Here is a 26137-nt window from a genome sequence, read left to right as displayed (position 1 = left end):
TTCACAGTTGTGACTAATAGCCACTACATTACTCTTCAAGGTGGTTCTCATGTTGGAGTACCTATTGAAAGCAAGCAACGTCTGCTGCCTTAAATTACTTTGAGATTACTGAAAATAGTTTATTTGCAAATATCACTGAAAGAAACCGAAGCCAGAACAAGCTTCCAGTGAGTCAATTTTTTTGCATCCTTCGGATGGTCAGCTTAGTACCTAGCATGACTTAGAATTTTCTACCTTAAGAAAAAACAAGCCTTTGTTTTGAAAAGAGCCACAATAATCAATTTAAGTTATCCTCTATTCAGCAGGTATTAGATACTTCTGAGAAATTAAGGAGGGAAATAAACCTTGCAATCCTTTACATGTATTTTCATCTATAAAGCACATCTTTTCAGTAGAGGAGCAGGGACACACTTATTAGTCAGATCCAGTATGGGCACTATACATTTTTGCAATCATGTATACAACAGGTAACTGCTATACAATAATCCTTTATTGGTTTATTTTCCAATGCTGTCCTTTTAACCTCCTACTTAAATACACTCTTCTGTCATTCCTATCTTTAGGGGTAAAAAGGAAGACCCAGGAAACAACAGGTTGCTCAACTCCACCGCAGTACCCAGAAAGGTGATGGACCAACTAACCTGGAAATCATTTCCAGGCACATAAAAGACAAGAATGTGACTGGGGGAACCAGTATGGCTTTACCAAGAGGAAGCTATGCTTGATCAACCCAACAACTTTCTACAATGTCATGACTGTCTCAGCAAACAAGGGGAGAGCACTGTGTAGCATATTCCTTTACTTCAATAAGGCTTTTGATGCTGTTGATATTTGCTAAAAGTGTTATCATGGAAACAATTTCTTCTTAAACTTCCTGCTCTCATTCAATTCTCTGTAAATGTGGGTAGAGCCCTTCCCAAATCTTTGTTCGCGAAGCCTAGCCATGATGATGATGATGATCCAGTGATGACTGACTCCCAATTTTATACCCAAATCAAGCTACACCTGAATCCTGTCTGCTGCAAATCTACAGTACAATAATGTGACAGTATAGCACTAATACTATATCCGTGAGTAGTCCTATACTATAATACTATATCTAAAGAGCAAATATTGTAAAATATTTAGGAAGTTCTCATAACTTTACCTCTACCAAAATGAACAATTGAGAATTATGTCTACAGACAAGAAGCAGCATCTCTCTCCTATTAAAAGAAAACAAAAAGAAAATACAGAGATGAATATTTAGACCTTCACTTAACTTCCTACACACTGTCACTGTAAATCCACTGGCTTGAAATTACAGGAGAGAAATACATATGCTGGCAATCTTCATATACCTCCACATTGCACCTTGGTCAACTTTAATGTTTTATGCTAAGAAACCATCACAAATAAAATCCAAAAGCAGACAACAGTGGAGAAGATCAGGCCACTTGTAATTTATTTTGATTTTAAAGTAACCCAGTGCACAAGACTTTAATCTCACATTGAGATGGTGTCTTCATTAGAGGAAGCTGCACCAGCCAGTCTTCTTGTAATTCAAAGAGATACCGATTAGGATTTAATTAATCTTGATAATTTTCCTACCATTAGAAAATGGTAGGCTTAATCACTTACCAATCTTGTTCATGTACATACAATTTCAGCTCCAAGATTTTAAAGTAATTTCCAGGCCATCAGGATTTGGTGGAAAAGTTACAAAAATCTGTACCAAAGTTTTGAGGTTTATTTTGCTCCAATTCAGACTACATCCTCAAAAATGAAAAGAATTGTTAATAACTTCCCAATTTACACAGAATGAGAAAGTTTTCTGTTCCATCACGAAAGGGTATCTTTTAATTCAGCAACCTGCATCTAATGTTGCATTGCTGTGCCACTCTCCTTTGTTCTTTCTTTACTAATTTTGTGCAACAATAGAAGTTATCTGATTTAATTTTTAAAAATTGGGTAAGAACACCAGGTTAGGCCAGAAAAAAAAAACACCATTGTGTCTACTAGTTCTCAATTTAAAAAACAAAGCTGTTTTATAGAAACCAATATTTGCCTTTATTGAACTCTCACAATGCATTGCCCTCAATATACCACTAGTTACAGCATTCTAGTTCAATCTACTTTATGTGAAATACTTTGCTTGAGTTAAATGAAACCAAATAAGTCAGCAAGTAACACTATTAATCACTCTATTCATACATTAAGTTCTGGAGTTGATTTTACAGACTTCTTTCTCTCTCTTTTACGTTACTCTAAAGCAAATTACCCAGTATATAAGGATGTTTTTTTGACAAGGACAAGAGAACTGACAGCTACTTTATACCATATATTTTGCAAACTAATTGCTTATATGGGTCTAGTGGGACAGAGTTCACATTCTTCATAGCAGCTGATACGGTGCTATGCTTTGGATGTGTGGTTACAACACTGTTGGTAACACACCATTGTTTTGGCTACTGCTGAGCAGTGCTCACACAGTACTCAAGGATTTTTCTTTTTGCCCACATTACTCCCAGCAATAGGCTGGGCATGAATAAGAAGCTGGAAGGAGATGTAGCTGGGACAGTTGACCTCAGCTAAGCGAACGGATGCTCCTATATATGGAACTCATCCTACAAATCACAGTGAATTCCCAAATTCAGTCTTCCTATTGAAGCTTAGTATGCACAAGCCTTGAACCTCTGAATCTGAGCATTACAGTTTTGCAGCAGACTTATCCAAAGGCAAACTCCCAGTCCCTGGAACGGGCAGCAATGCTTTCTCACAGAAACTTAGGCAGCAAGTCTGCAGGAGATGAGATCATGAAGAACACTAAGTAACACCTGAAGCATAAGTCACATACTGTAGGAAGTCCAGGGTGTCTGTAGGTATTTCACCAAATTTTCTTCAGCCAGTTATTTTTGGAAATAACCATTAAATGAGTGATTCATTCTGCCTCAGAAAAAAAAAAAATGAAAAAAATGAAAGCATTGCCAAGTCAATCTTCCTCCTTCCCCTGTACAAAGATTATAGTACAGCACATACGATGCTGCCTATAAGGGATATGGTCATCTTATGGGCAAGACTGACTGTCACATGCCTATTAAATTCAGGATGCTGTGAGATCTGCAGCTGGCGTTACCAATGTTCCCTTGCTGCAAAACGACAAACTTGTCCTTTCTGAACTCTCAGCACCATGTATGGCTCTTAGGTGCACAAGATGGGCAGGGGAAGACAAAAGAGAAGTGGAAAGCTTTATACCAACTTGCTTGGTTGACAGAATAGACAACATACATGAGGTCTTCTGGTGTTAGACTTAGAACGAGAAAAAGGCAAGAGTATTCAGATCTAGCAGCAACTATGTTGCTCTGCAGCCAACCCCACTGACTTTTTTTAATTACTATTGTAGTAAAATAGGAAAATAATCCAAGTTTGTGAAATGATCAAGGACACTGGTAGCCTTTCAGAACACATTTTTTAATATGATCATACATTCCAAAGCCTATGGTCAGTCTAAATTTCTGGGCTACTCTTCTGCATATTCCTGTTCATCAGAACACTCTCCTCTGAGAGAGGCAACTGAGGGCATTTTGCACTGGAATTGACAGCGCTGAAACAAACTTCTTTGGTAAGGCCTGATTCAAATGTGCCAGCATAGAAAATACTCTGGCTATTTTTCATTATAAATGGATGATTCAAGTTTACATTTTCTGCTTTTGTAACCTTATGTGAATTATCTTCATAGGTACTGATTTTAAGGGTTTAACAGTTCTAAAAGACATGATGCACTGTAAAAATGTAAACTCCCCCCCCAAATACTTTAAAAACAAGCAAAATGTTTGCCAAATTCACTACCAGAAGATACTAACGTCAATAATTTAGCAGGCTTCAACATCAGCATTTAGGATTATCATTGACCTTATTCTCATTTACACTGTGTGAGAGCATTAAGACGGGTAGTATATATGGTGCAAGACATAAGCCACATGACTAACAGCCCTGACGCAGACAAACTCTGCAGCCAGAGCAATAGTAAGTTACTAATGTAAAAGTCCCTCCTACTCTGAGCAAGGTATCAGTCACAGTCATAAATGTGATTCATCAGCTGTCCAGTCCACTTACCTGCTCCTATTTTCTTTCATAATTTAATATTAAACACAAAAAATACTTCTCTGCACATTTTCCTCAATTTTCTACTTCAATGAAAAATTCATATGAATCTAGAAAGTCTGTTTAAAACAGATCTGACTACCAATGCATTTCTAACTTATATACCCTACCTTAACTACAAGAAGCCTTATGAAAGCTGAAGATCCATCAAATAATTTTGTGAAAAGCACTTAAAAGCAATTTCCAGTTTACTCATTAGAGCTCATATACGCCTCTATGGTTACTGAACGAAAGCGTTCCTTTCCTCTTATTAAGTAAGAATAGTATGCCTTGTGCATAAAGCAATTGGATTCCTTCCCTCTTCATTACCTGCTGGCAGTAAAACTTGCAAGAGAGCATAAACATTTGAGAATTGCCATACGAGAAAATAATACAAGTAATTGACTATAAGCTTGCAATAGGTTTGTAGATATGATTTTTCTGACAGCTCATATATTTATGCTATCCAAAGTTTAGTCCATATCTATTTACAGCATTACTCATGTAGGCATCCTAGAATTTTTAAAGAATGTTTTTACAGCTTTCATACCTGACATGCATATAAGTAAAACATAATATTTTCATAATATTTAAATTATATTAAAGATGAAATGTGTTATTCTGTTTACCCTCCTATAAGATACCATATCATAAGATTTTTTCTTCAGACTTGAAACTGATGAAGAAGAAACTTAGAAATCAGACTAACTCTTCAAAACTCAGGATAATTTTAGCAAGTGATGAACTCCTATTTTGCTGAACTAGCAAAAAGCCAGAAAACAGGTATACTATATTGAAACACAAGTTATGTTACAGTGTTATCATTATGTACAGACTACAGTGACTCTGCAAACAAACTCTGTTCATTTCTAATCAAGAGAAAAATCTGCAGGTCAACAACAACGACAAAAAAGCTGCCATTCTCATTTATAAAACTAGAATTACCACAAACCAAACAAACTGCCAACCTGAGGGGGAAATGTAAGTTTATTATTTAAGTATTGCAATTATTCCAGTCACTCATAGACGCTGAACTACTCACACTGACTTGCATAAGCCAATTTAAGGCATTTACATCAAGCAAACCAAAAAAACCAAATTGTTGTAAATATGATTCTGTGCACATGAAGGTTCTTCAGACAAAACAAACTCTCAAAGGCAAACTTTTTAAAGTGGTCCTTGATTCACACCTTCATTTTAAAAACCCGGGTATCTGGATTTCATTAGATTTTCACAGTTAAAGCAAGGTACTTGAACAAGATTATGTAAAATGTGTTGTATCTTTAGTCACTTGAATTAAAAACTTCACGGCAGAGCTAACAGACCCTGCACCATAATCTTATTCCATTAATATGATTTTATCTGGGTCTAGGCTAATATGCTAATAATTTCTATGGAAATGGATTAAGACTATTCCTTTGTTATTACTTATTGACCGTGCAGTACTAACATTGTATTTTAACTGAATTTAAAACATTGGCTCAGATCTCATTTACTTTAGTCAATGTATTCCAAGAAGGCTTAACACCTTTCACGTCTTACACTTAGCTGGATCGGTTTAGTTCCTTTCTAATGCATCAGACAACCTCAAAGGCCCTTTTACCTTGCTCAAAACAAGGTATGAACCACATAGAAGTATAATTTCCTAAAATGAAGTTGGCTGTCTTTTTATACTTACTGCTGAGACTACAGCAAAATATCAAAGATAAATCTCTTTAAATTCTTATATTCATGTATTAAATCAATACAATAACCACCACATTTGAAATACTAGTTCTGTGCATTCTGTTTCCAGTATATTAGGTTCTTGAAGCTGACAAGTTCAGAACAGGGTCTGAAAAAAAGAGAGAAAGCTCTTTTTCCTGCTTGATACTTGGAAAAAAGCAAAAGATTGCAAGATGACCGGTAGGTAATGGTCACAACAAGAAATAGGAACCTGAAGCCAATCTAGAGCTGGCAAGACTGCAGAGCAGGAGAGGCACACTGAGTGCAGAGGTAACCAAGTTTTTCAGGGATTCTGGGGGCAAGGACTTGAGAAGAGTTTGCTGCAGCTCTAAATCTTTGAAATTACTGCATTTGAGCCCAGAAGCAAGGACCTGTTTACAAGGACACAAAAGGCAGAGAAAAAGCTGTTTATCAACCCTTTTCCTATTTTGTATTATCTTGTCATGGAATTTGATTTAGATAAAAAGCAAGAGTTCTACTTTTAATCCAATAAAACCTGGGGTTTAAATATTTAAGTAGAAATTACTATGAAGCAGAAAATCTAAACAGATCCATCTTAAAGCTAATCCACTGTCCCATTATGAGATCTATAAATCAGATTAGGGTCGAAGTGTTTTAATGCATCTCAGTCTGCAAACTGTGAAATGCAATAAACACAGTTTGTATTTTTATAAGCTATTTTAAATACACCTACAGTTTTTGAATCACATATTATGGTTGTATGAACTCAGCTTACATATTTCTCCTTGCCTTCTATCGTGCTCATTAGCCTAGGCAAGATTACAATAATGCAGCTATATTAGTTCCAGTTCCTTATTTAACTGTTTTCTTTTATAACTTTCCCTCTAAAAACCTTTCAAGTAGTACAGGGCATGTATTTATAATTCCTTCTTCATGTATTTCCAGACAAGAATGAGCTGATTCATGCATGGTAAATGACTGAGTTCATAGTGAAAAATCAATCCAATCCACGAAATCTTTTCCATCCCTATTCATGAAGGTGTGCTTTGCAGTCTGTTCCTTAACTATAACAAAAGCATCTTTTTTTGCTGAAAAATGTTTTTTGAGTGAGACTTAGAATCACAGAATCATCAAGGTTGGACTTGATAATCTTAAAGGTCTCTTCCAACTGTCCACTACAGTACTACAACTGTAAACCCTAAACCACTAAGCCACATCAGCCAGCACCAGATTCAGATGCTTTTTGAACACCTCCAGGGATGGTGACTCCACTACCTCCCTGGGCAACCTATTCCAATGCCTGACCACACTAACAAGGAAAAAATTTTTTCTAACATCTAATCTGAATCTCCGCTCTTAGATTCAGGCCATTTCCTCCTGTCCTCTCACTGCAGGCATGGCAGAAGAGGCTGGTCCTCACCTCACTAAAACCGCCTTTCAGGGAGGGCAATAAGGTTCCCCCCATGAGCCTTCTATATCATATATCATACAATATAGGAAGCCCAGGATACATATAGGATCCAATATATATATATACTGGATGAATATAGGATACAGAATATATTATATCCTATATTCATCCAATATCAAGACCTCTACCCTTAGCTAGCAACCAGCTCACACCTTGGATCTTTCCTGGTGCTTATATCTCACTCACTGGCTAGTCCAGCAAGAAATTTGCTACTTGTTACACAATGTGCATGATCACAGAATGTTTGTTTCCAGGAGCCGGTGTTAAGACATGCTGTCTTTGCAACAGCTGGCTTCTAGATGCCAGTTTCTACAGCTGCTGACCTTGAGATTCCTAAGACTTGCAGTCTCTTTCCAGTGGTCGACATCAGTTTCTTATCCTATTTATCTGGTAGTTCAACTTGAATTTTGTTAGTGTTTACATACAGACACAGAAGAGAGAGTGCAGTCACTCACAATACGGTTGCAAACAGAATTTGGCACATATACACAACAGCCTGTGGTGATCAGCAGGACTCACAAGCATACTGCCCAGCAACCTGCATGTATGTGACTGCCCCTTTGTATTCCCCTCGCCCCTGCTTCCTCATGCTTCCTATACCCCAATCCACCTTGATTCCTCTATTCCCCTGCTTTTGGTCTCTGCCACCTAAACATCCCATTATATAAGATTCATGCAATATTATCTGCCCCATCCCCAAATTCTTTTCTCTCTGCATTTCACAGGAAGTCCTATAACCTGCTATGCAATCAACCTTTATTTGCCTAGGGTTCCTGGGAGAGAATCTCTTTCCTTGACTCACCTCACCACTTTCCTTCAATGGACTAGCAGAAGCAGATCACTGTGTTCTGTTTTCAGTCATTAGTCTACTCCTCTGCTCCTCCCTATTGCTTTTCCTCTGATTCTTATAGTCTTTGTTTTAGTCACAGTCTTACAGCATCATACTGAATACTGTTTCATATAAACAGCCTCTGCGTTAGGACTTTTTGTAACATAGTTCTGTTTCACAGAGTGTTGGACTAATACCTTGCACTAGCATCTTTTCTATCATTATAGCAAGCAGTATAATACAAACACTTCATGAAGTCTAAGCATACTAGAGGTATATATCTCTAGAGGTGCATTTAAAGAAGGCTCTCAATTAGCTCTATGGAAATTCAATCCTGTCACTAACAACTAATCAGATTGAAATAGCCCCATAGGTTAATTTTTCTTGCTTGCAACAAACGTGGGTAGAGCCCTTCCCAAATCTTCATTTGCAAAGCCCAGCCATGATGATGTATCAGTTTGTTGCTTTCTTTAACTGCTATGAAAGTTAGGAGAGGGTTGACAAGTACTTTATCATCCTCACATAGAAATACATAATTCTGTTTCACAAATGCAGAATTTAGTGAGAAGAAGAAATGTTTATTAAATACTTATGCATCATTAGTTGTATAAATTGCTTCTGCCAGTCAGGTTTATTTTTCTTTAATTTTGTTCTCATTTCAAAGTTAATCACTTTGAAACAATTGCTTTAAAAGCCAAGTCACTTTAACCTATCATATACAATACCAAAATGGATTTGTCTTTACTCAGGTAAGCTCTATTTTCTTTGTCTTCACCCTCTGTATCATAATTTTTAACATCAACTATCGAGAAGCACTGTAGCCACAATCCAGTCTAGCAGCCTACATCTCTACTGAAGATGAGTCAAGCTTCTTTCTGCTTTCAATCCTCCAGTTTAAGTAATATGAATCTATATGAAATTTCTAGATATTTCGAAAGTTAATATTTAAATCATCCTTAAAAAATTTAAGGATTGCTGAAACTTTTTAGATTCACAGCTTCAAAGATTTTGAAATTTTACAACTGGTCCTTCAAAGTGATATTACAAGGCCTCTGATTTGTTTGTTCAGTCATCCATTTCAACATTTATGCTAAAATTCAACCCACCCTGTTTTGTTTACCACTAAAATAATCTGTGTTTAAACCAAAGAAAAAGACATGTTGATATCTACTTACAGTATAAACTGAGGCTTAAGTACATAAGACAAAAAATCTGTTTATTACCTTGATCAGAAGTTACCCATGTTACTACACAGTGTCAAATACACCCTCTGCCTAACAGACAAGCCTGCAGCATCTTCCTCTGACATGAAATAAAATATCCTCAAGTTGAGAGAGACAATAGTTGCTGAGCAGAGAGACGGGATGGATTTATTTTTTCAACAGTACACTGACATGCCCAGGGACCAACATCAGAACTACCCTCATTTTCTTCTAGCCGCAAGTACCAATTTTATAAAGGAAAAAGTTCAAGTAAAACTGAAAGACAAGTTCATCCAATTGCAATTATTTTTTCAACAGAGCCAAGAGGCAATTGATTGCAGATGGGTTAACAGTTCTGATGGATATATGAAAGGAATTTAGCAATAAAGAGATGCTAGTTACTTGAGCAGCTAGGTAACTGGTAACTTAATTCTGCTTCATACTTATGATCTTACAAAATTATCTAGAGTGAGAAACTTGTCCACTTGAAATTTCATTAACAGATCCTGGTTCTATCTTCTTTTGCTTTTATCTCTACCACAGCTACAGTGCTGTCTTCCAAATACCCTCGAGTTAATTTTGTGAAGACATAATTGTGCAACAGGATGTATGCCAGAGTCAAAAACTTCTCTGTGCAACTGTTTTAGTGCCATGAGCAAGTATTAAAACATAATAAATTAAACAGTCCAAAGAAATATTCTTATACCTTTTAGCAAAAAGGCATACAATCAATACCTACATCAACTATAATTAAAACCAGAAAACACTAAAACTGCACGAGACTGTAATATTGTTGAAATCTCTTGGGGCATTATTTTTTAAACAATTTAAAGTTTAAGTTAATGATGGAAATTTAATGTTATCGGTGACATCTAAAATAATTTTTATGAAAAATAAGTCAATATCTTTACTCTTCAGTAAGATGTGCACATCTGACAGGGCCTCCCACAACCCCACTGCCCTATCTTGATGGTCACACACTGTTGAGATTAAGGACTTTCTAGCTTAAGCACAATAAAATGAAACAGAGTACACAAAGACACTTGATTGCTTTGCTTATGCTCCAGTACTTGCATTATTTTAGGAAAACAAAGGAAGCCTATTATTCAAAACAAGATAAGATTATTATTTTGAGTGACATTATTTAAATTAAAGTATTCTTCCTCTTATTAACTTCATCTCATCCAATCCTTGTCCTTCTTTACAGTCAGTTCCATGTATCAGTACCACTTCAGTAAAAGTGTCATGTATTTTGTTCCTTCACGTTTGATTGATTGTACACAATCTCCTAACTCGTACTATAATTTTTATAAAACTTCATGAATGCTCCTGTGGTTTCAAATGTTTCAGAATGACTAAGTCTTGGTCATACAGGTGTTTTTTTCTAAAGACAGCATCCAGCCATGAATAAGGTTGATTTAGTTCATGCCTGCTTAAATGTGCCCACTTTATTTTGTGCAAGTTACAAGTAAGCATATGTAACGTTGCTTACCTAATTTTCTCAAAATCACCAAGAAAAAAGGTGAAGCTTAGCATGAGCTGAAAATGCTACCTGTTAATAACTACTATCAGCTGGAAACCCAAGGCAGTATTATGTTTTGAACATGCATGGAGCAAAAATGTATCTGAGGATCAATTAAAACTAAGCACACTTAACAACAGTTTTTTGTAAAAAAGAGTTTGGGAAGTTAAACAAAGGAAAATTTAACCAAAGCAACCCACACTTAAGCTTGTTCTCATAGTTTTTAGATTCTATTTGCATAGAATTAAAAGAAACCCCATATTAAAATACTATTCTGCTGTAGACCAGAGTTGAGAGACTCAAACAGTAACAGCAAAGATGCACTCTTCCTGAACATTGACTCCTTCTCCAACACTAAAAAGACAAAACCCTTTCTTTTTTTTCCTGACAAAAAAGAGTTCTCTTTCATTGCTTCTACCTGCAATATCTGTTTCTTAATTTCTTTGTCTGCAACTTCCAACATGTAATAAGAGCCATGACAGATTAATTTCATTAAGTAAGACTATTTTTCAAAGCAATCCTCAAATATAAGGAGTCCTTTGTTACCTGTGAAAGAACGAACAGCACAGTTTTGGGAAGAATCTAATTTGATTTGCCTTTCTCCAGATTAGCATTAAAAACAACCAAAGAACCAAAAATAATCTGATCTCTTCTGCAAGACTGAAAAGGTACAATTAGAAATGTAAAACCAGGCTGGGACAGGTCCATAGTCTGTAAAATGCAGACTGAGAGAAGAAGAAGCCTTAAAATCCTTCACCCTTTGCAGGGATAGGGGGAAGGGAAACAGGTTGTCCTATTTTTTATCACATACTCCTAAATCCTGAGCTTTAACTCATATCTACTTAGTCTGAATTTGTGAAAACAAAGACTAAGAGTACAAATAAGACTATGTATTCAACCAGAGGCCAAAACATTTTTCTGTTCCTGTGATAAATATGATTGCTTATATATCATAATTTAAAGTTATATTACATTTTATATAAAAATTGAAAAGAAAAAACACTTTAAAATTAAACCATTCAGAAAGGCAAATAATGCTTTGAAGGTTAGGGAAATGTTATCAATGTTTCAAGTTGTTCAACTGATTTAGCAAATGTATCATCAATACAGTATCGAAATAAAGAAAACATTTAGAATATTTATAACGTAATTCTGCATTTAAATTATCATTCAGGTCAGTATTTGTGAGTCAACTTATTTCTACGACTTAAAAATAAATACCAAAACACATCACTTCCACCAAACTGGTGCTTAAGTGGACACCAAAAACTCTGAGGGCTTTCACTCTTCCACCAATCCTCACCATGCTACTCAGTTTTAAAGAAGAGTAGAATATTAGTGCATTATTTGCTCCAATGCATTTATCCTTGTACAAAACTACTAGAATGATGATTTGGAATACTTTGGGTAAGTAAAAAACATCACAGAGAACTAATGGAGACTGATAGTTCCTCTTGCCTCACTTTTCCAGGCAGGTTAATTTCTGTGGGAGTTTTAGCTGGTCTTTAGGGAAAAACAAACACACCATCCTAACAAGTTACATTAAGTTCTTCCTATTTGTCACATTGTTTTTCCTACAGGAAGGGGAAAAGGTGCTAATATGATTGGCCCCTCCTTTTATTTGAGGAGTTCTCCAGTACCTTTTACATGCAAATAAACTGATGTCTGTACCTCTGTAATGCAGGCCATCTGGTGCTGGCTGGTACCAGCTGAGCAGCTCACTGTTACTGCTGAGTTTAAGCTGCCAATTTAGTCTCCATTTTGGGGAAGAAAAACGGCATTTGATATACCACTCTTGAAAGATAACTTCCAACTGACCCATTCCTGTCACTTGAAATAACTCTACACAAAAACAAGAGCCAGTTTCAAACTCAAAATGTAACAAATAAAACAAACTAAACTCACAGTGTCATATTGTACTGCAGTTAATCAAGTGTAACTGCTGCAGTCCTTCAGAAACATTTATCATCCTGATATGTTCAGCAGAATGAAAAAAGTCTTAACTTTGAATGTCAATATTAGTTTGCAAATGCACAAGTAGTTTGTGGGAAAAAGAATAGTTTGTTCTTTACATCCTAGCCATTTAAGTTTACTGTTCCAGTACAACACAATCTTCTCTTAAAAGGGTTTACTTTGAAGAAATTAGATGTGGTTTCGCAGTAACTATTGTCCTCAACAATGCAGTATTTTACAGTGAAAACATCACAATATTTTCATGAAAGTATTCAACTCATTTGAAATCCATAAAACAAGCACCAGAGAAAACTACACAGTGCTGAACTCAAACCCTGCCAAAGCATTCAGTGTCATGGACTTAGCCGAACCTTCTAATTTAGGATATCAGAAACACTTACCAAGGTTTTCATGGACAGTTCTCCAAATAACTTCTGGTTAATTCTGGATTGCTAGCATTGTTGTAGACCAGGTTTTCTTAATTTAAAAATTAGGCTACATAAAGAGTTTAGTACTACAAAAATCTGAACATTTAAGCGTATGAATTTTTCACCAGAGCCTCAAGACGTTATTGCCAGTTAGGCCTTTCCATTTGCATTTGTATTGCACGAGGACATAAACAGGTGTCTTGAAAAAAACCAGAACTGTCCTAGTTGCTCTGAAACTCAAAAAGTCATTCATACAGCTCAAATCAAGTTCTCTGTTCTAAATGGAGCAATGCAAGTGCCTTTACTAAATAAAGTGTTATTCCTTATACCATTTGATCACTTGTGAAGTCATCCTCAGTTCACTTCTTGCAGCTCTTGTTTATCCAGTTCAAACGCTCATAAAAAATATTTCCCACAAAACTCACTTTAAGCACGAGGTTTCTTTACTGAAAAGCCATTTCGTAAGAAAACTCACAATTGTTAAATCAGCTAAAAGATGATTTTCTGTTCTTATTTATCATAGCATGATAATCAATAAAGTATCTTTTACTTCACAATTGGGATCAAAAGTTTATTAAATCAATGCTACAAGCTTTTAGCGATATTTGAAAATGCAACAGAAATCATATTAGACTAGCTAAAGATCAGTTAGTCATGGCAGAAAGACTCTTACACAGATGTAGGAGCAGATTAGTCAGTTCTATGAAGCAGAGATCAAAACATGTGAATTGAATGTGAACATTTTAAATTTTTAGGAAGCACATTCTTGTTTAAAAAGCTAAGAAATTTAAACTCGGAAGATAAAACTGAAGTCACTATGAACTTAAGACTGGTAGGAGTACACGACACTTGCAAAGAGATCTGAAGTCTTCCCTAGATTCAACCTTCTACCAGTTTAAGACCTGTAATTTTTTCCATCTTTATTGATTCTTCCACAGGACAGTTAAAACACTGCTTCAACTAACTTAACATAAAAGAAGTCTCAAAATTGTGGTAGAACTGCCAACTCCTTGCTCATGTATTTTTAACTGATTGACTTCCCAAGCCTGGAATGTCCAGACTGGAGATAAACCATGCCTGCAGTAAAGGTGACCAGTGACATTACATATGAAGTGTCCAAAGAATTCTCATATTCTGTTTCCTCCTCCAGGAAGGTGAAAACTGGGAAAAATAACCATCTACTGCTTGATGTGGTTGCTGAAAACATGACACTATGGTCAAAATGCCTGCACTCCTCTCCTGATTCAACACACACTATATAAAATAGTCTACAGGCAGTCTCTACCGGGATGAGAAGTACATAACTTAGTGAAATACTAATGTTTATCAGCTCCCTAAAGTAGAATCACACCACAGCAGCAGCAATTTATTATTTCATATAGAAAAATAAAACCTTCTGGTTCTCTATTTCACCAGCACTTTCCAACAGAAACAAGTATTTGATACAGGTCTCTTTCTTTTAGATTTAAGAAAGCAACTGCAACTTTAAAATATATCAAGTTTATAGGCTGTGTCTAAAAGCAGTTTATTTTGAATGAGTGATCTTTAAAAGCTCTGAAAATCCCAAGCTTGAAGAATCTCTTAAATTAAAAAGATGACACACAGATGAGTTCCATTTGAGCAATCAGTGATGACACATTAATAATGAAATAAAATACGCTGAAGTATTTCAAACATTTTGCAGCTGCTACAACAGCACTATTACCTAGTACAGATATATTTCCCAATTTCCACATTTTCTAGTAAAAGTAGTTAAAATCAAAATACTTCTTTTTATTTGCTTAATCATTAACTGGTAATCTAATGACTTTTCAAATATAAATCTGACAAGTGGTATTTCAATTGGTTTTTATTTCAAGTATTAGGATAATTCCTCAGCTGTAACTACACTCGGTTGTCCTTTCTGCTCACCTAACCAGCCACGTAACAAGGTTCAGGCATCCTTGCAAAGGGAAACTGTCTCTCTCCCAGACCAAAAGTAGACCTTTGGGCTCTAGGAAGTTCAGATATCCAAACCACAGAAAAGTTTTTAGCCTTTATAACTAAAGTATATTGTTTTAAGGACCAGAATAAAACATTTAACTTGGCTGGATGCCCTTGTAAAACGTCAATAATCAACAACTCTAATGTTTTTATTGTCACCCATAAACTTGCTTTAACCTCTTGCCATATGAATAAGGATATCCTTTTCCACTATCTCAGTGAAGCTACACACATTATCATAACAAAATTGGCTTCTGCATTAACTTAGTCCAAAACTGCTTTCTAATTTCAGAAAAATGATATTTGTATTGGGTAAGGGCTTTTCCCCCCCGAAGCATGTATATATTTTTGTATCTTGCTTTGTTATGCAAAATGAAAAAAACTCTATTTGAAAACTGAATTAGAAATACATCTGCAATCACAGTCTATGAATATACAACATTTTTCATAATTGTAACACTGCACTGTTGGGGAATAAACTGACAGATGGAGACTCCAATGCATTCTGCAGACCAGAACATACTAGTGGATTCACATAATCTGAGAGAGGACACATGTAGTAAAATAAATTATTCTATCTAGTACTTAAATTACCCATTTCATTTTTGTTTAATATTAACTCTATACAGAAGTGTACCTGAAATCTTAATTGTACCTATGTTGCTAAGGCTGCTCATTATGCTTTAGCATAGTTGTATAAAGAAGCACCTTAAATGGTTTGCCTGTCACATTTTGTGACATGATCTAGTTGCGTATTTTCAAGTTACCTAGAGTTTTAACTTAAATTCTATAAATTATACGATGATGTTTCAAATGGATTCACTTATGAAAGACAGTATTAGATGATAATACAGGACTCAATAAAACTGAAAATTGCAAGAATAGCAATGGTACAAGTTAAAACCTTAATTAGGTTTTTAGTCTGAGCTTAAATCTTAACAAAACTTAACTTTTAATTCCCGTCTTACCTAAACGCATTCCTCTTCACATGGTCAACCAATCTTTGTATGCAAGCAACAGCACAAGTAAATGATTCATGTGGATTAACCAGATTATTCATATACACACACGTGTGTATATATATAAATACATATTAATTTTCCCCCCAAATCTCTGTATATGTCTAATACTATGTGCAATTTTTAAATAACTGTAGAAAATAAACTCTTCTTACCTTTTCAGCTGTTAACTGTTTTGATGGTTTTTCTGATTCTCTCTCTCTCTTTTTCTCTTCTTTCTTTTTTTCTTTTTCCTTCTGCAAAAAGAAAAAGCATTTTGCTAGTACCCGTAATTTGCAAACATATTGAAAGTCTACAGCCATATAGAATATAAACAGATATCTTCAGTTATTCCTTTTTAAATCAGAGCTTATGCCTCTATCTGCTCTGCTTCCAGAAGTGAAGCTCATTTTGCTCAGATAGTAGTACTAAAAATACTGCAACTTTGAGAATTCAAGAAATGCACTATTTCACCTAGTCATCTGCATTTCTGCTTCTAGGCAGACAGAAATAAAAAACCAACCAGTGTTGCTTCTCCTGAACTGTGCAGAGCTGAAGAGAAAACCCATCTCTATAAGTACTTCCATTAACTGTGATAACCTCTCTCATCAGGGCAGATGTCAGTTACCTTGACCAAAGTACTACAGTAACGTAATTTGCACACAGCTTTCTGCAGAAAGTTACTAATTTTTAAAAGCTAATCTACGTGTCTTAAACAACACTTCTGAATGTAAAAAGTTGCCTTAGGTCCCATGACAGACCACCTGAGTCATAAGACATTAAGTTGTTCCAGAAAGTGAAAATATAAAAGATGCCTTTACTCTGAATGCATCATAATGACATTACAGACGTTTCTCCATTTTGGTTTTAAATGAATAAATGGGCCAATATTGCAGACTTAGTCTGATTGAATTAAAGCATAAAATATTCATTAAGGAATAACATGCAGAAGATATGCACTTTTTAGGCCAGTAATTGTTTTGACAAAGTGTTAGTAGTTTAGACCAGTAATCCGTCTGCATTTACCTTGTTCAGCTACAGTGTAGTACTATTGAGTATATTTGAACATTAAAATGGATTGACACAAGGGCTTACCTCATAGTAACTCCTAAATGTTCTTTAGTCATTAGACTTGTATCCCTTTGTTCAAAGCTTTGAAACAGCTTTGTTTCACAAAATGCTATTGTTTAGCAAGTTTCCTAACATTAGGAGGAAGGCTGAGAGGTTAGATAACTGTCTATGCAGCTCCAATATTAAAAATAAAATAGCTTACTAGGTTATAGTTTGTGTCAATAAGCATTGGTTTTTTTGTTTGTTTTTTTTTTAACATCCAATATATATAATTTTTAAATCTTTATAACATGGTATTTACTTCATATAGTTCTAACACTAAGATGAATTGGGGTTTTTTTTGCTGGGGGACCAGGCACAGAGTGACCCAAGTAACATATTCTTCACAACTTCCAATAATCAGTTTTCAAAACTTTCACCGAATTTACCGGATGGATTGAGGTTACTCAAGTTCCACTAAACCTTGTGAATTATTTCATCGGGCATTAACCTGAACACTCAGTTGCAGGAAAATCAGACTATCAGACCAAGCACCTGCTTACAAGCAACAGAAAGCAATGACCACAGTCATGAAACTGCAGCAGGGGAATTTAGAATGCCTGTTTTGACAAAAACAAACAGAGACCAACTTAGATTTTAGTGAACATTAGGAACACAAAAATGAACATAGTATTCCAAAACAGAGGCCCTGTCTAAACTGCATCTCACCTGTGGCAGTGCAAGGTGTTCAAGAGAAGTCTGTATGACTGGGACAAGTATAGGGCAGTGCTTTATTTTGAAGTCATGTAATAGCCTGTGACTTGTAGGTTTTTTGAACTAGGATTACAAATGCATAACCATGTCTTTCAATGAAGCTTAGCCTTTCTTCCATTACTGTTTCACTGACCCTAGTACCAACCTGCATTCTAATATACATGCACATATACTGTCAAAGCAGTAACTTTTCCAAAAGTCTTTCATTCTCCGTCCCCACTTCCCACTCCAACCTTCATAAATTGAATAATTTAAATAAACCTAATCTCTTCTCCTGTAGGAACCTCTCTACATTTTAGACAACTGCATCAAAAGACGTGTGACCAGCAGGTCAAGGAAGGTGATTCTACCCCTTGTACTCAGCTGTCTTAAGACCCTTCCTCTGGTATCCAGCTCTGGGGCCCCCAAAAATCAGAAAAACATGGATCTGCTGAAGCAAGTAGTCAAGAGAAGTGTCACTAAGATGACTGTGGGCTGGAATACCTCTCCTATGAAGATGAGCTGAGAGAGTTGGGGCTGTCCAGCCTGAAGAAGAAAGAAGACTCCAGGAACACCTTATAGTCTTCTGATACATAGAGGGTGGCTACAGGAAAGATGGGTAGGGACTCTACTGGGACAGGACAAAGGGGAATGGCTTTAAACTGAATCATAGTAGGTTTAGTTTCGATATTAGAAAGAAATTCTTTCCTGTGAGGGTGGTGAGGCACTGGAACAAGCTGCCCAGAGAAATTGTGGATGCCCCATCCCTGGAAATGTTCAAGACCAGGTTGGATGGGGTTGTGAGCAATCTGGTCTAGTGGAAGGTGTCCCTGACCAAGGCAGGGGGGTTGGAACTAGATGGCCTTTAAGGTCCCTTCTATGATTTTGTTTCCTTTCCTCCCAGGAAAGGAAGTGCCATGACAATACACTTACTTTTCAAATAGACTACCTTAAATTTGCTTGAGTATGTTTCAGTGAAAGCAGAGTTTAAGTTTTTGCATACAATCATCTTCAGGATGTCCATTTTGACTCCAATGTTTTTTTAAAATATGTTTTGTTAAAGAAACCTTGCTTCTGGAGGAAAAAGTATCTGGAAACTTTTGATCTTCAAGACTTCAAGATCAAGGAGGGTTTGCAGAAAGTTTCATATGGCAAACACTCCATAAAGGTGATCAAATACAAATACATGCCTCTTGTTGTCCTTAACAAAACCCTGAAAGCTTCACAGTGAATACATGGAGACTTAAAATAAACTGTTCTCCAGTGTTTCTGCCTCCACACTTCACAGAGCCCACAGGAACTCTCTTGATTCCCAGTGAGTTTATTTTTATTCATTTAATTTTCACCATGCACTTGAAAACCCAGAAGTCCTTCATCTTCACGCTTCTCAATTTCAATATGCAAGCTTTCTGCCTCAGCTCCATTAGATAAAAATGAATTCAGACAAAATAAAAACATTTCTCAGATGCTGTATTGATGCCAGAACTTCAACTCAAGTGTTTCATTACTTGCAAAAGCAGTCAAAAAGCACTGTGAAGATAATAAAATGAAATTGGCTTCATATTGCTCTTAAATTCTAAGCAAAAAATTATTCTGTTTTTTCCCAAGTTTCATTTCTATCAACATGGCATACTGTTACACAGAGGAACTTTCAAATGAGAATGCATAAATAGAGGTGGCTAAGAAAGTGAAGGTAAGTTTCATTCCAAGTGGCTGCTGCTACTCCTGCTACAACGTAAAAAACACGTCAAATTCAACGAGGCTTGTGGTCTAGTCCATGACCCTGTCATTTAAACTTTACTTAATGTTTAAATATAGTTCAACTAAAATAATTTATAATGTCGGTCCATATATTCTGTATTTAGAAGGAAAAAATGTGACAAGATCAGATCATAAATTATTTAATATTCTGTATAGAATCTCAATTTAGAGTGAAGTATCTGAAAGAGCATTCCCAGTCTAAAAAATATATTTCATTATTGTTGCAAATTGTGACAGTTACTGAAAGCTGACACAAATGATGCCTCACCTACTAATTGTGTGTTAAGTTTTTCAAAGGCCCTTCTAAACAGTTAATGTAACATCAGCATATATACATATCCCAGCTAGAAGTATGAGCCAAATTAATTCTACATTTATCTCCAAGGAGAACAAACTAAATGGCTGGAACAATACTGATAATTTAGATTCTGAAACAAGCAAGTAATACAAAAAAAAGATATCAAGAATTATGCCTGAGGAGACACGACAATGTCACTCATACCCATTAGCTGGGAATGAAATGGTTTTTCCACAGTTTTGTGACACTAAACCAGAGCAGAACCAAAATTTTGACACAGAAACATCAAGAGGTAACAATCACACATATGCTTTGTCCGGCTGTTTTGGTTCTTTTCATTTAGCTATTCCAAGAAAAATGGAGAGAAATATTTTAAATGTGTAAAGTATTATCAGCAATTCAAATTCTCAAGTTACCTCAGTGAAATTATCCTATAGAAATGTAAACATTTGCGCAAAGCTGTAACCTGATAAGAGTTACACCCAAACCAATATACCTCTGCTTTGCTCTTCTCAGCAGCAGCTTGCAGAGAAGGAGAGGATGCCAAAGGCTGAGCAGCATCAGATGATGATATCTGTACAAAACACAGGAAAGAAATGAGAAAGAAAATAAGCAAGAACAGCTGGGAAGTGAGGGAGCAGAGGTGGCTAAGAGACATGATTTTCATTCCTTTTCTTTCAATAATTTTGGTGGTCGTGGTTACACAACATAGAAGGAGTTTAAAGAGGAGACAAAATATTTGATCCTTTTTTTTCTGAGTACAAGATTTAAAGGAAATCTTTCAGGCAGGAAAGTGTGACTTATAATGAAACTCACTAGAACAGAATATAAGCAAATGAATCTGGATAAGATCATATCACAGGCCTAAGAAAAATAATTAGGTTTCATCCATTGTTCAATTTTTATCCAGTGTAACTACTGAAATATTAATGTCCTGAAGCATGAAGGCACACTGTCCCAGAGGAGGGGGAGAGAAGAGAGTGCCTTTGTTCTTGTTCACTGTAACAGAATACTTTTATTAAGAGGAATGCAAAATAACTCTGAAAGTTATACGTTAATTAAAGTTCTAATTAATTCTTCTCTAAGAGCACTCCACGTACTTAAAGAGCTTAGGGTTAATATAAAGCTGCATCTTAACAGTGGGTTGACAGACCTCCCAGACAAGACATCTTTTCTAGGAATAGGTATGTAAAATTGGTATTAATACCACTAGACTTCCAGAATTATCCAAATAGTGTAAGTTATATATGCTCAAGAAAATACGATTTCTCTAAATGTATTTTCATACATCTTCCTATCCTATTTCTCTATGCATAGCTGATCACTTTAATGGAAACATTATCTTTCTATTGCCTTATTATAAAAATGCAACTGAAATAAATTTTCCAAACATGTAGATCTTCAGAGCTATAAAGCTGACACTTCTAGATTGTCTTGTATCACCTACACTATACAGAAGGAAAATTTAGAAATAAATAAAGCTCTTACAGATCAGGTCATTATGTTGGGTCAAAATAACCAATTTAGATGACATGTTTTTACTTAGCCTAAAAAAACTAGCTTGCGCTAAACGGAAACTGAAAGCTGATAAAATCACCACTCTACCTTCATGCCTCAACACCCATTAATTCTTACAGAAAATCCTACCAGTACCTTGGCTTATACAGCTGGAATATTCATAGAATATATATATTTATTATTTTTACAAATTCAGAAACTCTTCCTATGCTGGAAGGTGGTGTAGAGCTTCAGGTAAGATATTTATAAGGTTTAATTTTAAAACCAAATTTTACCTGCAGAAATATGAAACAGAATCCTCATTTCTAAATTTACTGTTTTAAAATCCTCAGGTTATTAGCAGAGTTATGGATATATTTGCTGCAATGAAGCAGTTTCTCAAATGGTAGCATTCTGTTGCTATAGGAACATTGGGATCTCGTTTATTCAGACTGCACCACATTGTAACAAAATAATGTCAGAAAAATGATAAGGTAACTATATAAGATACTGAAGTATGGACTCTAACATCATGTTCCTTACTAAGATCTCAATTAAATGCAAATATGTGAAATTCTGACAATGAAACATCTTAGGTATACTTTCAAGTTGCTAAAGTGTGATTCTTGGTTTGGGTTTGCAGTGTATTTCATTCTGTTGTATGCTTCAGATTTTAGAATTTAAGCTTGATAGCTCTCACAGGTGAACAGCAGGTAACAGCTACTCATTACACAGAACCAGGTAAGCAGAATTTCATTTGGGGGTTAGGGGAAAAATGAGCATTACAGATGTTTGCATCAATTTCCATCCTCCCATAATAGTTCTTCTCAATCTGCATACCATCTTCATAAATTAAGGGGTTATCTAACCTAGGAGAAGGTAATCCTAACGAAGGGCTGAAAGCAATTATTATAGTTTTGATAATCAAGTAGAGAATCATAGAACCAATGAAAAGGTGTCATGCAAGCTATAAGCAGAAGACAGAGTGAAATGCAGTTGCTATCTAGCTTGGGATATATAACAGGATGCACAAGTTGAGAAATGCCCAAGCGTAATGTTTAAAGACAACCAGCAGCACTACAACCACTTCAGGCAAAAAAGGAGAACTTGAAAGCACACTTCACATATGCAAATATTCAACTAAGCAAGAATACAAAAGGCACACAACTGCAGCTAATCTTTAAGAGAAGACATATTACAATGTATAAAGAACTGATTAAGTTTATATAATGAAAGCAACAGCACGAGGCTGGGCTGCTGAACAGCTTTATCACCACTGCATCGTGTTAAATTTGTTATCTACAATGCTGTGCTAGATAAGGAAAGCTGAATGAAAAAATCCAATCAAACTGAGCAGCTGGACAAAGCTAAACATGTGAACATTGTCTACCTAGAATTTTGTAAAAACTTTCACACCATGTCCCAGAGCATTCTCCTGGAGAAACCAGCTGCTCGTGACTTGGACAGGTGCACTGTTCGCTGGATAAAAACCGGCTGCACGGCCGGGCAGAATGCTGCTACATCCAGCTGGTGGCTGGTCACTAGTGGGGTTCCCCAGGGCTCAGTATTGGAGCCAGTCCTGTTTAATATCTTTATCCATGATCTGGATGAGAAGATTGAGTGCAGCCTCAGTCAGTCTGCAGCTAACACCAAGTTGGGTGGGAGTGTTGATCTGCTGGAGGGGAGGAAGGCTCTGAAGAGAGATCTGACAGGCTGGAGCCATAGGCCAAGGTCAATTGAGTAAGATTCAACAAGGTGAAGTGCCAGGTCCTGAACTTGGGTCTTTTGGGAAAGAGCAGCTGGAAATGTGCCTGGGGTAAAAGGATCTGGGGGTGCTGGCTGACAGCCATCTAAATATCTACATCAAAATCCAAGACAATTTCCAGGCATACTTCCAATTCAAGTATAAAAGCACACGCCGATCTACTCTGATAACATGTTTGCACTATGCTCTGGAAAGTTGTCAACTAAGACATTCTTGATTATTGACACTTTAAAGTACCAGACAAAACCAATGGTAACCCCTGCAACCAATCACACATACTACTAGAAAAAGAATAATGGTGATGTGCTTGTGTGCATTATGAATGTACTGCAGAATGACAACTAGCATTCAAATATATAATTTTGATTTTTAACTTAGTTGGGTTTTTGATTAAGAAGTTAATTCAGGATTGCCTAAAATGGAGAATGAAAGCAAGGAGCTGTTTCTTAAGTTTCCATATTTCTTGTATGTTCACAAAATTTCTACTGCACTTCAGACCAGAAGACTTGTAGTCATTTAATTTTTAGCAATTCTTGAATCTCTTTCCATTGTGTGCACCTTGGGACTCCTTTTTAGAAAGACAATACAGCAAAAATAGCCACTTTGCAAAATAAAGCTCAATACTGTCTTTAATGAATGTATTATCAAACCATCTAGAAAGTTTGCAGCTGAAACAAATACAAAGGTGCCCTCGAGTGGCCAGTTTATACACACACAATATGCAGGGAAATAACCTAAACAAAGAGGACTACTCTGCTTTCATTTGGCAGGCTTTAAGTTCAGCTTCAACATATGTTTTTCTTCTTTCAGCAGACTTCTGACTTCATTACTTTACATCTCCAACGAATGTTGACAACAGTAAAATCAGCAATTTATCTTAAAGCAGTAGCAATTATAGACTGCTATTAGATGCACACAAACACACAATCAATTGCTTGACATTTTTAAAAAGGCCTATTCTTGAAATACTGAAAGGAGTATAAGAATAGTAATGTACTATTAATAACACTTACCTACAAACTTTAAGCTTCTGGCAAGGTTCCAAAGTTCTTTAGGCTAACTGGCAAGGCTTTTTTAAAAATTACTAAAATGTCTCCCTGTGCTGGTTTTGCTTGGGGTAGAATTAATTTTCTTCACAGTGGCTTGTGTGGGGCTATGTTTTGAATTTGTGCTGAACACAGGGTTGATAATGAAGAGATGTTTTTGTTATTGCTGAGCAGTGCATACAAGGAATCAAGGCCCTTTCTGCTTTTCATACTGCCACACTGGCAAGGAAGCTGGGGGTGCATGGGAGGTTGGGCGGAGACACAGCCAGTGACCCAAACTGGCCAAGAGGATGTGCCATCCCATATCACACCATGCCCAGTATATAAAGTGGGGTTCGAGGGGGACACGTTCAGAGTGATGGTGTTTGTCTTCCCAAGTCGCTGTTACATGTGATAGGGTCCTGCTCTCCTGGAGATGGCTGAACACCTGTCTGCCCATGGGAAACAGTGAATTAATTCCTTGTTTTGCTTTGCTTGTGTGCACAGTTTTGCTTTCCCTACAACCTTCTCTACAATCTGAGTCTTTATCTCAACCCATGAGTTTTCCAGCTTTTACCCTTCCAATTCTCTTCCCAATCCCACTGGTGGGGGAGCGAGCAAGCGGTTGCCTGGAGCTTGGTTGCCAGCTGAAGTGAAACCACAACACTCCCTCATTCAGTGCTTTAATGCTTGACACCCCATAAAAATGTTCAAAGTCCCATGTTTTACAGAACAGAGCCGTAGCTGGCTTTTCAAAGAAGTCAGTACTGCTCTTCCATCAATATTATGAACACACTCACCACTCCTCAATCCCTTCAGAGTGATCGTACCTTGTCACAGGAATAGGGTGAAGCTTATGCATAAGCTGAATATGCGCAGAGCTACAGATATTCACAAAATTTACATCAAACAGAGATGTAATTATGCACTGTTCTGGCAAATACAGATATATTTAATAGATTTGAGCACAAAATACTTTTTCCAACTCTAAACAAGGACATCTGCACCTACTGTTGCCCACTTTTTTTTTTTAGATTATTTAGTTTTTCCTTTAGATATTAGAGTTAGCATGGCTTCATTAAAGGCTGGCACTGGATAAACAAAACAGATGCTTTTAATCTCTTATTGAAGCTCCTTCCACTTCCCCTGTCCAGCCTAACCAATGTTTTCAGTATAATAACTCCATGCACCAGTACAGGTTCAGTATCAAGTGGTTGGAAAGCAGATTTCAGAAGAGGACCTTGAGGTCCTGGTGGATAAGTTGGGTATGAGCCAGCATCACGGACTCACAAGCACAGGAGAGACATGGGCACACTGAAGCAAGTCCAGCAAAGGCACAACAAGATGTTTAAAGGATCAGAGCACCTTTCAGACAAGGAAAGGCATAGTGAGTTAGGTTGTTTAGCCTGGAGGAGAGAAAGCTGGAAGGGCAGGGAGAGGGTAAGGAGCAAAGACTAAGGCAGACAGACTGCTGCCTGTGGTATCCAGGAACAGGACCAAGAGGCACTGAACATAAACTGAAACACAGGAAGCTCCACTGAAACATAAGAATAAATTGACTTATTTTTTTTAGCGTGGAGGTGGTTGAATACTGGAACAGGTTGTCCAGGGAGGTCTGGAGTCTCCAGCCCTGGAGATATTCAAAATTCAATTGTACATGGCTCTAAGCTACCTGTTCTAGCTGACTCTACTTTAAGCAGGGAGAATTGCATGATGTCCAAGGGTCCATTCCAGCCCACGCTATTCTGCAATTCTATAATTTAACCCATTCTAACAGAATGACCTTGAAAATAA

General features: G+C 36.5%; 1 protein-coding gene across 2 annotated transcripts in view; it reads right to left on the bottom strand.

Moving 5' to 3' along the window:
* SMAP1 (small ArfGAP 1) overlaps nucleotides 1-26137 on the bottom strand; it is an 89595-nt gene that overhangs the window by 27524 nt on the left and 35934 nt on the right. The window contains exons 5-6 of one of the 2 annotated variants that reach the window (XM_027644740.1): nucleotides 20553-20630; nucleotides 16371-16451 (exon numbers count right to left, since the gene is read on the bottom strand). In XM_027644740.1, coding sequence (XP_027500541.1) covers nucleotides 16371-16451; nucleotides 20553-20630 — 159 coding nt within the window. The remainder of the gene's footprint in view (nucleotides 1-16370; nucleotides 16452-20552; nucleotides 20631-26137) is intronic. The other variant, XM_027644741.1, reaches the window with a different exon arrangement.

Source organism: Corapipo altera, unplaced genomic scaffold (assembly GCF_003945725.1).
Source record: "Corapipo altera isolate COAL_440 unplaced genomic scaffold, ASM394572v1 2, whole genome shotgun sequence".
Taxonomy (NCBI): Eukaryota; Metazoa; Chordata; class Aves; order Passeriformes; family Pipridae; genus Corapipo; species Corapipo altera.
The sequence above is the reverse complement of the archived record's forward strand: the minus strand, read 5'-3'. Positions and strand labels throughout refer to the sequence as shown.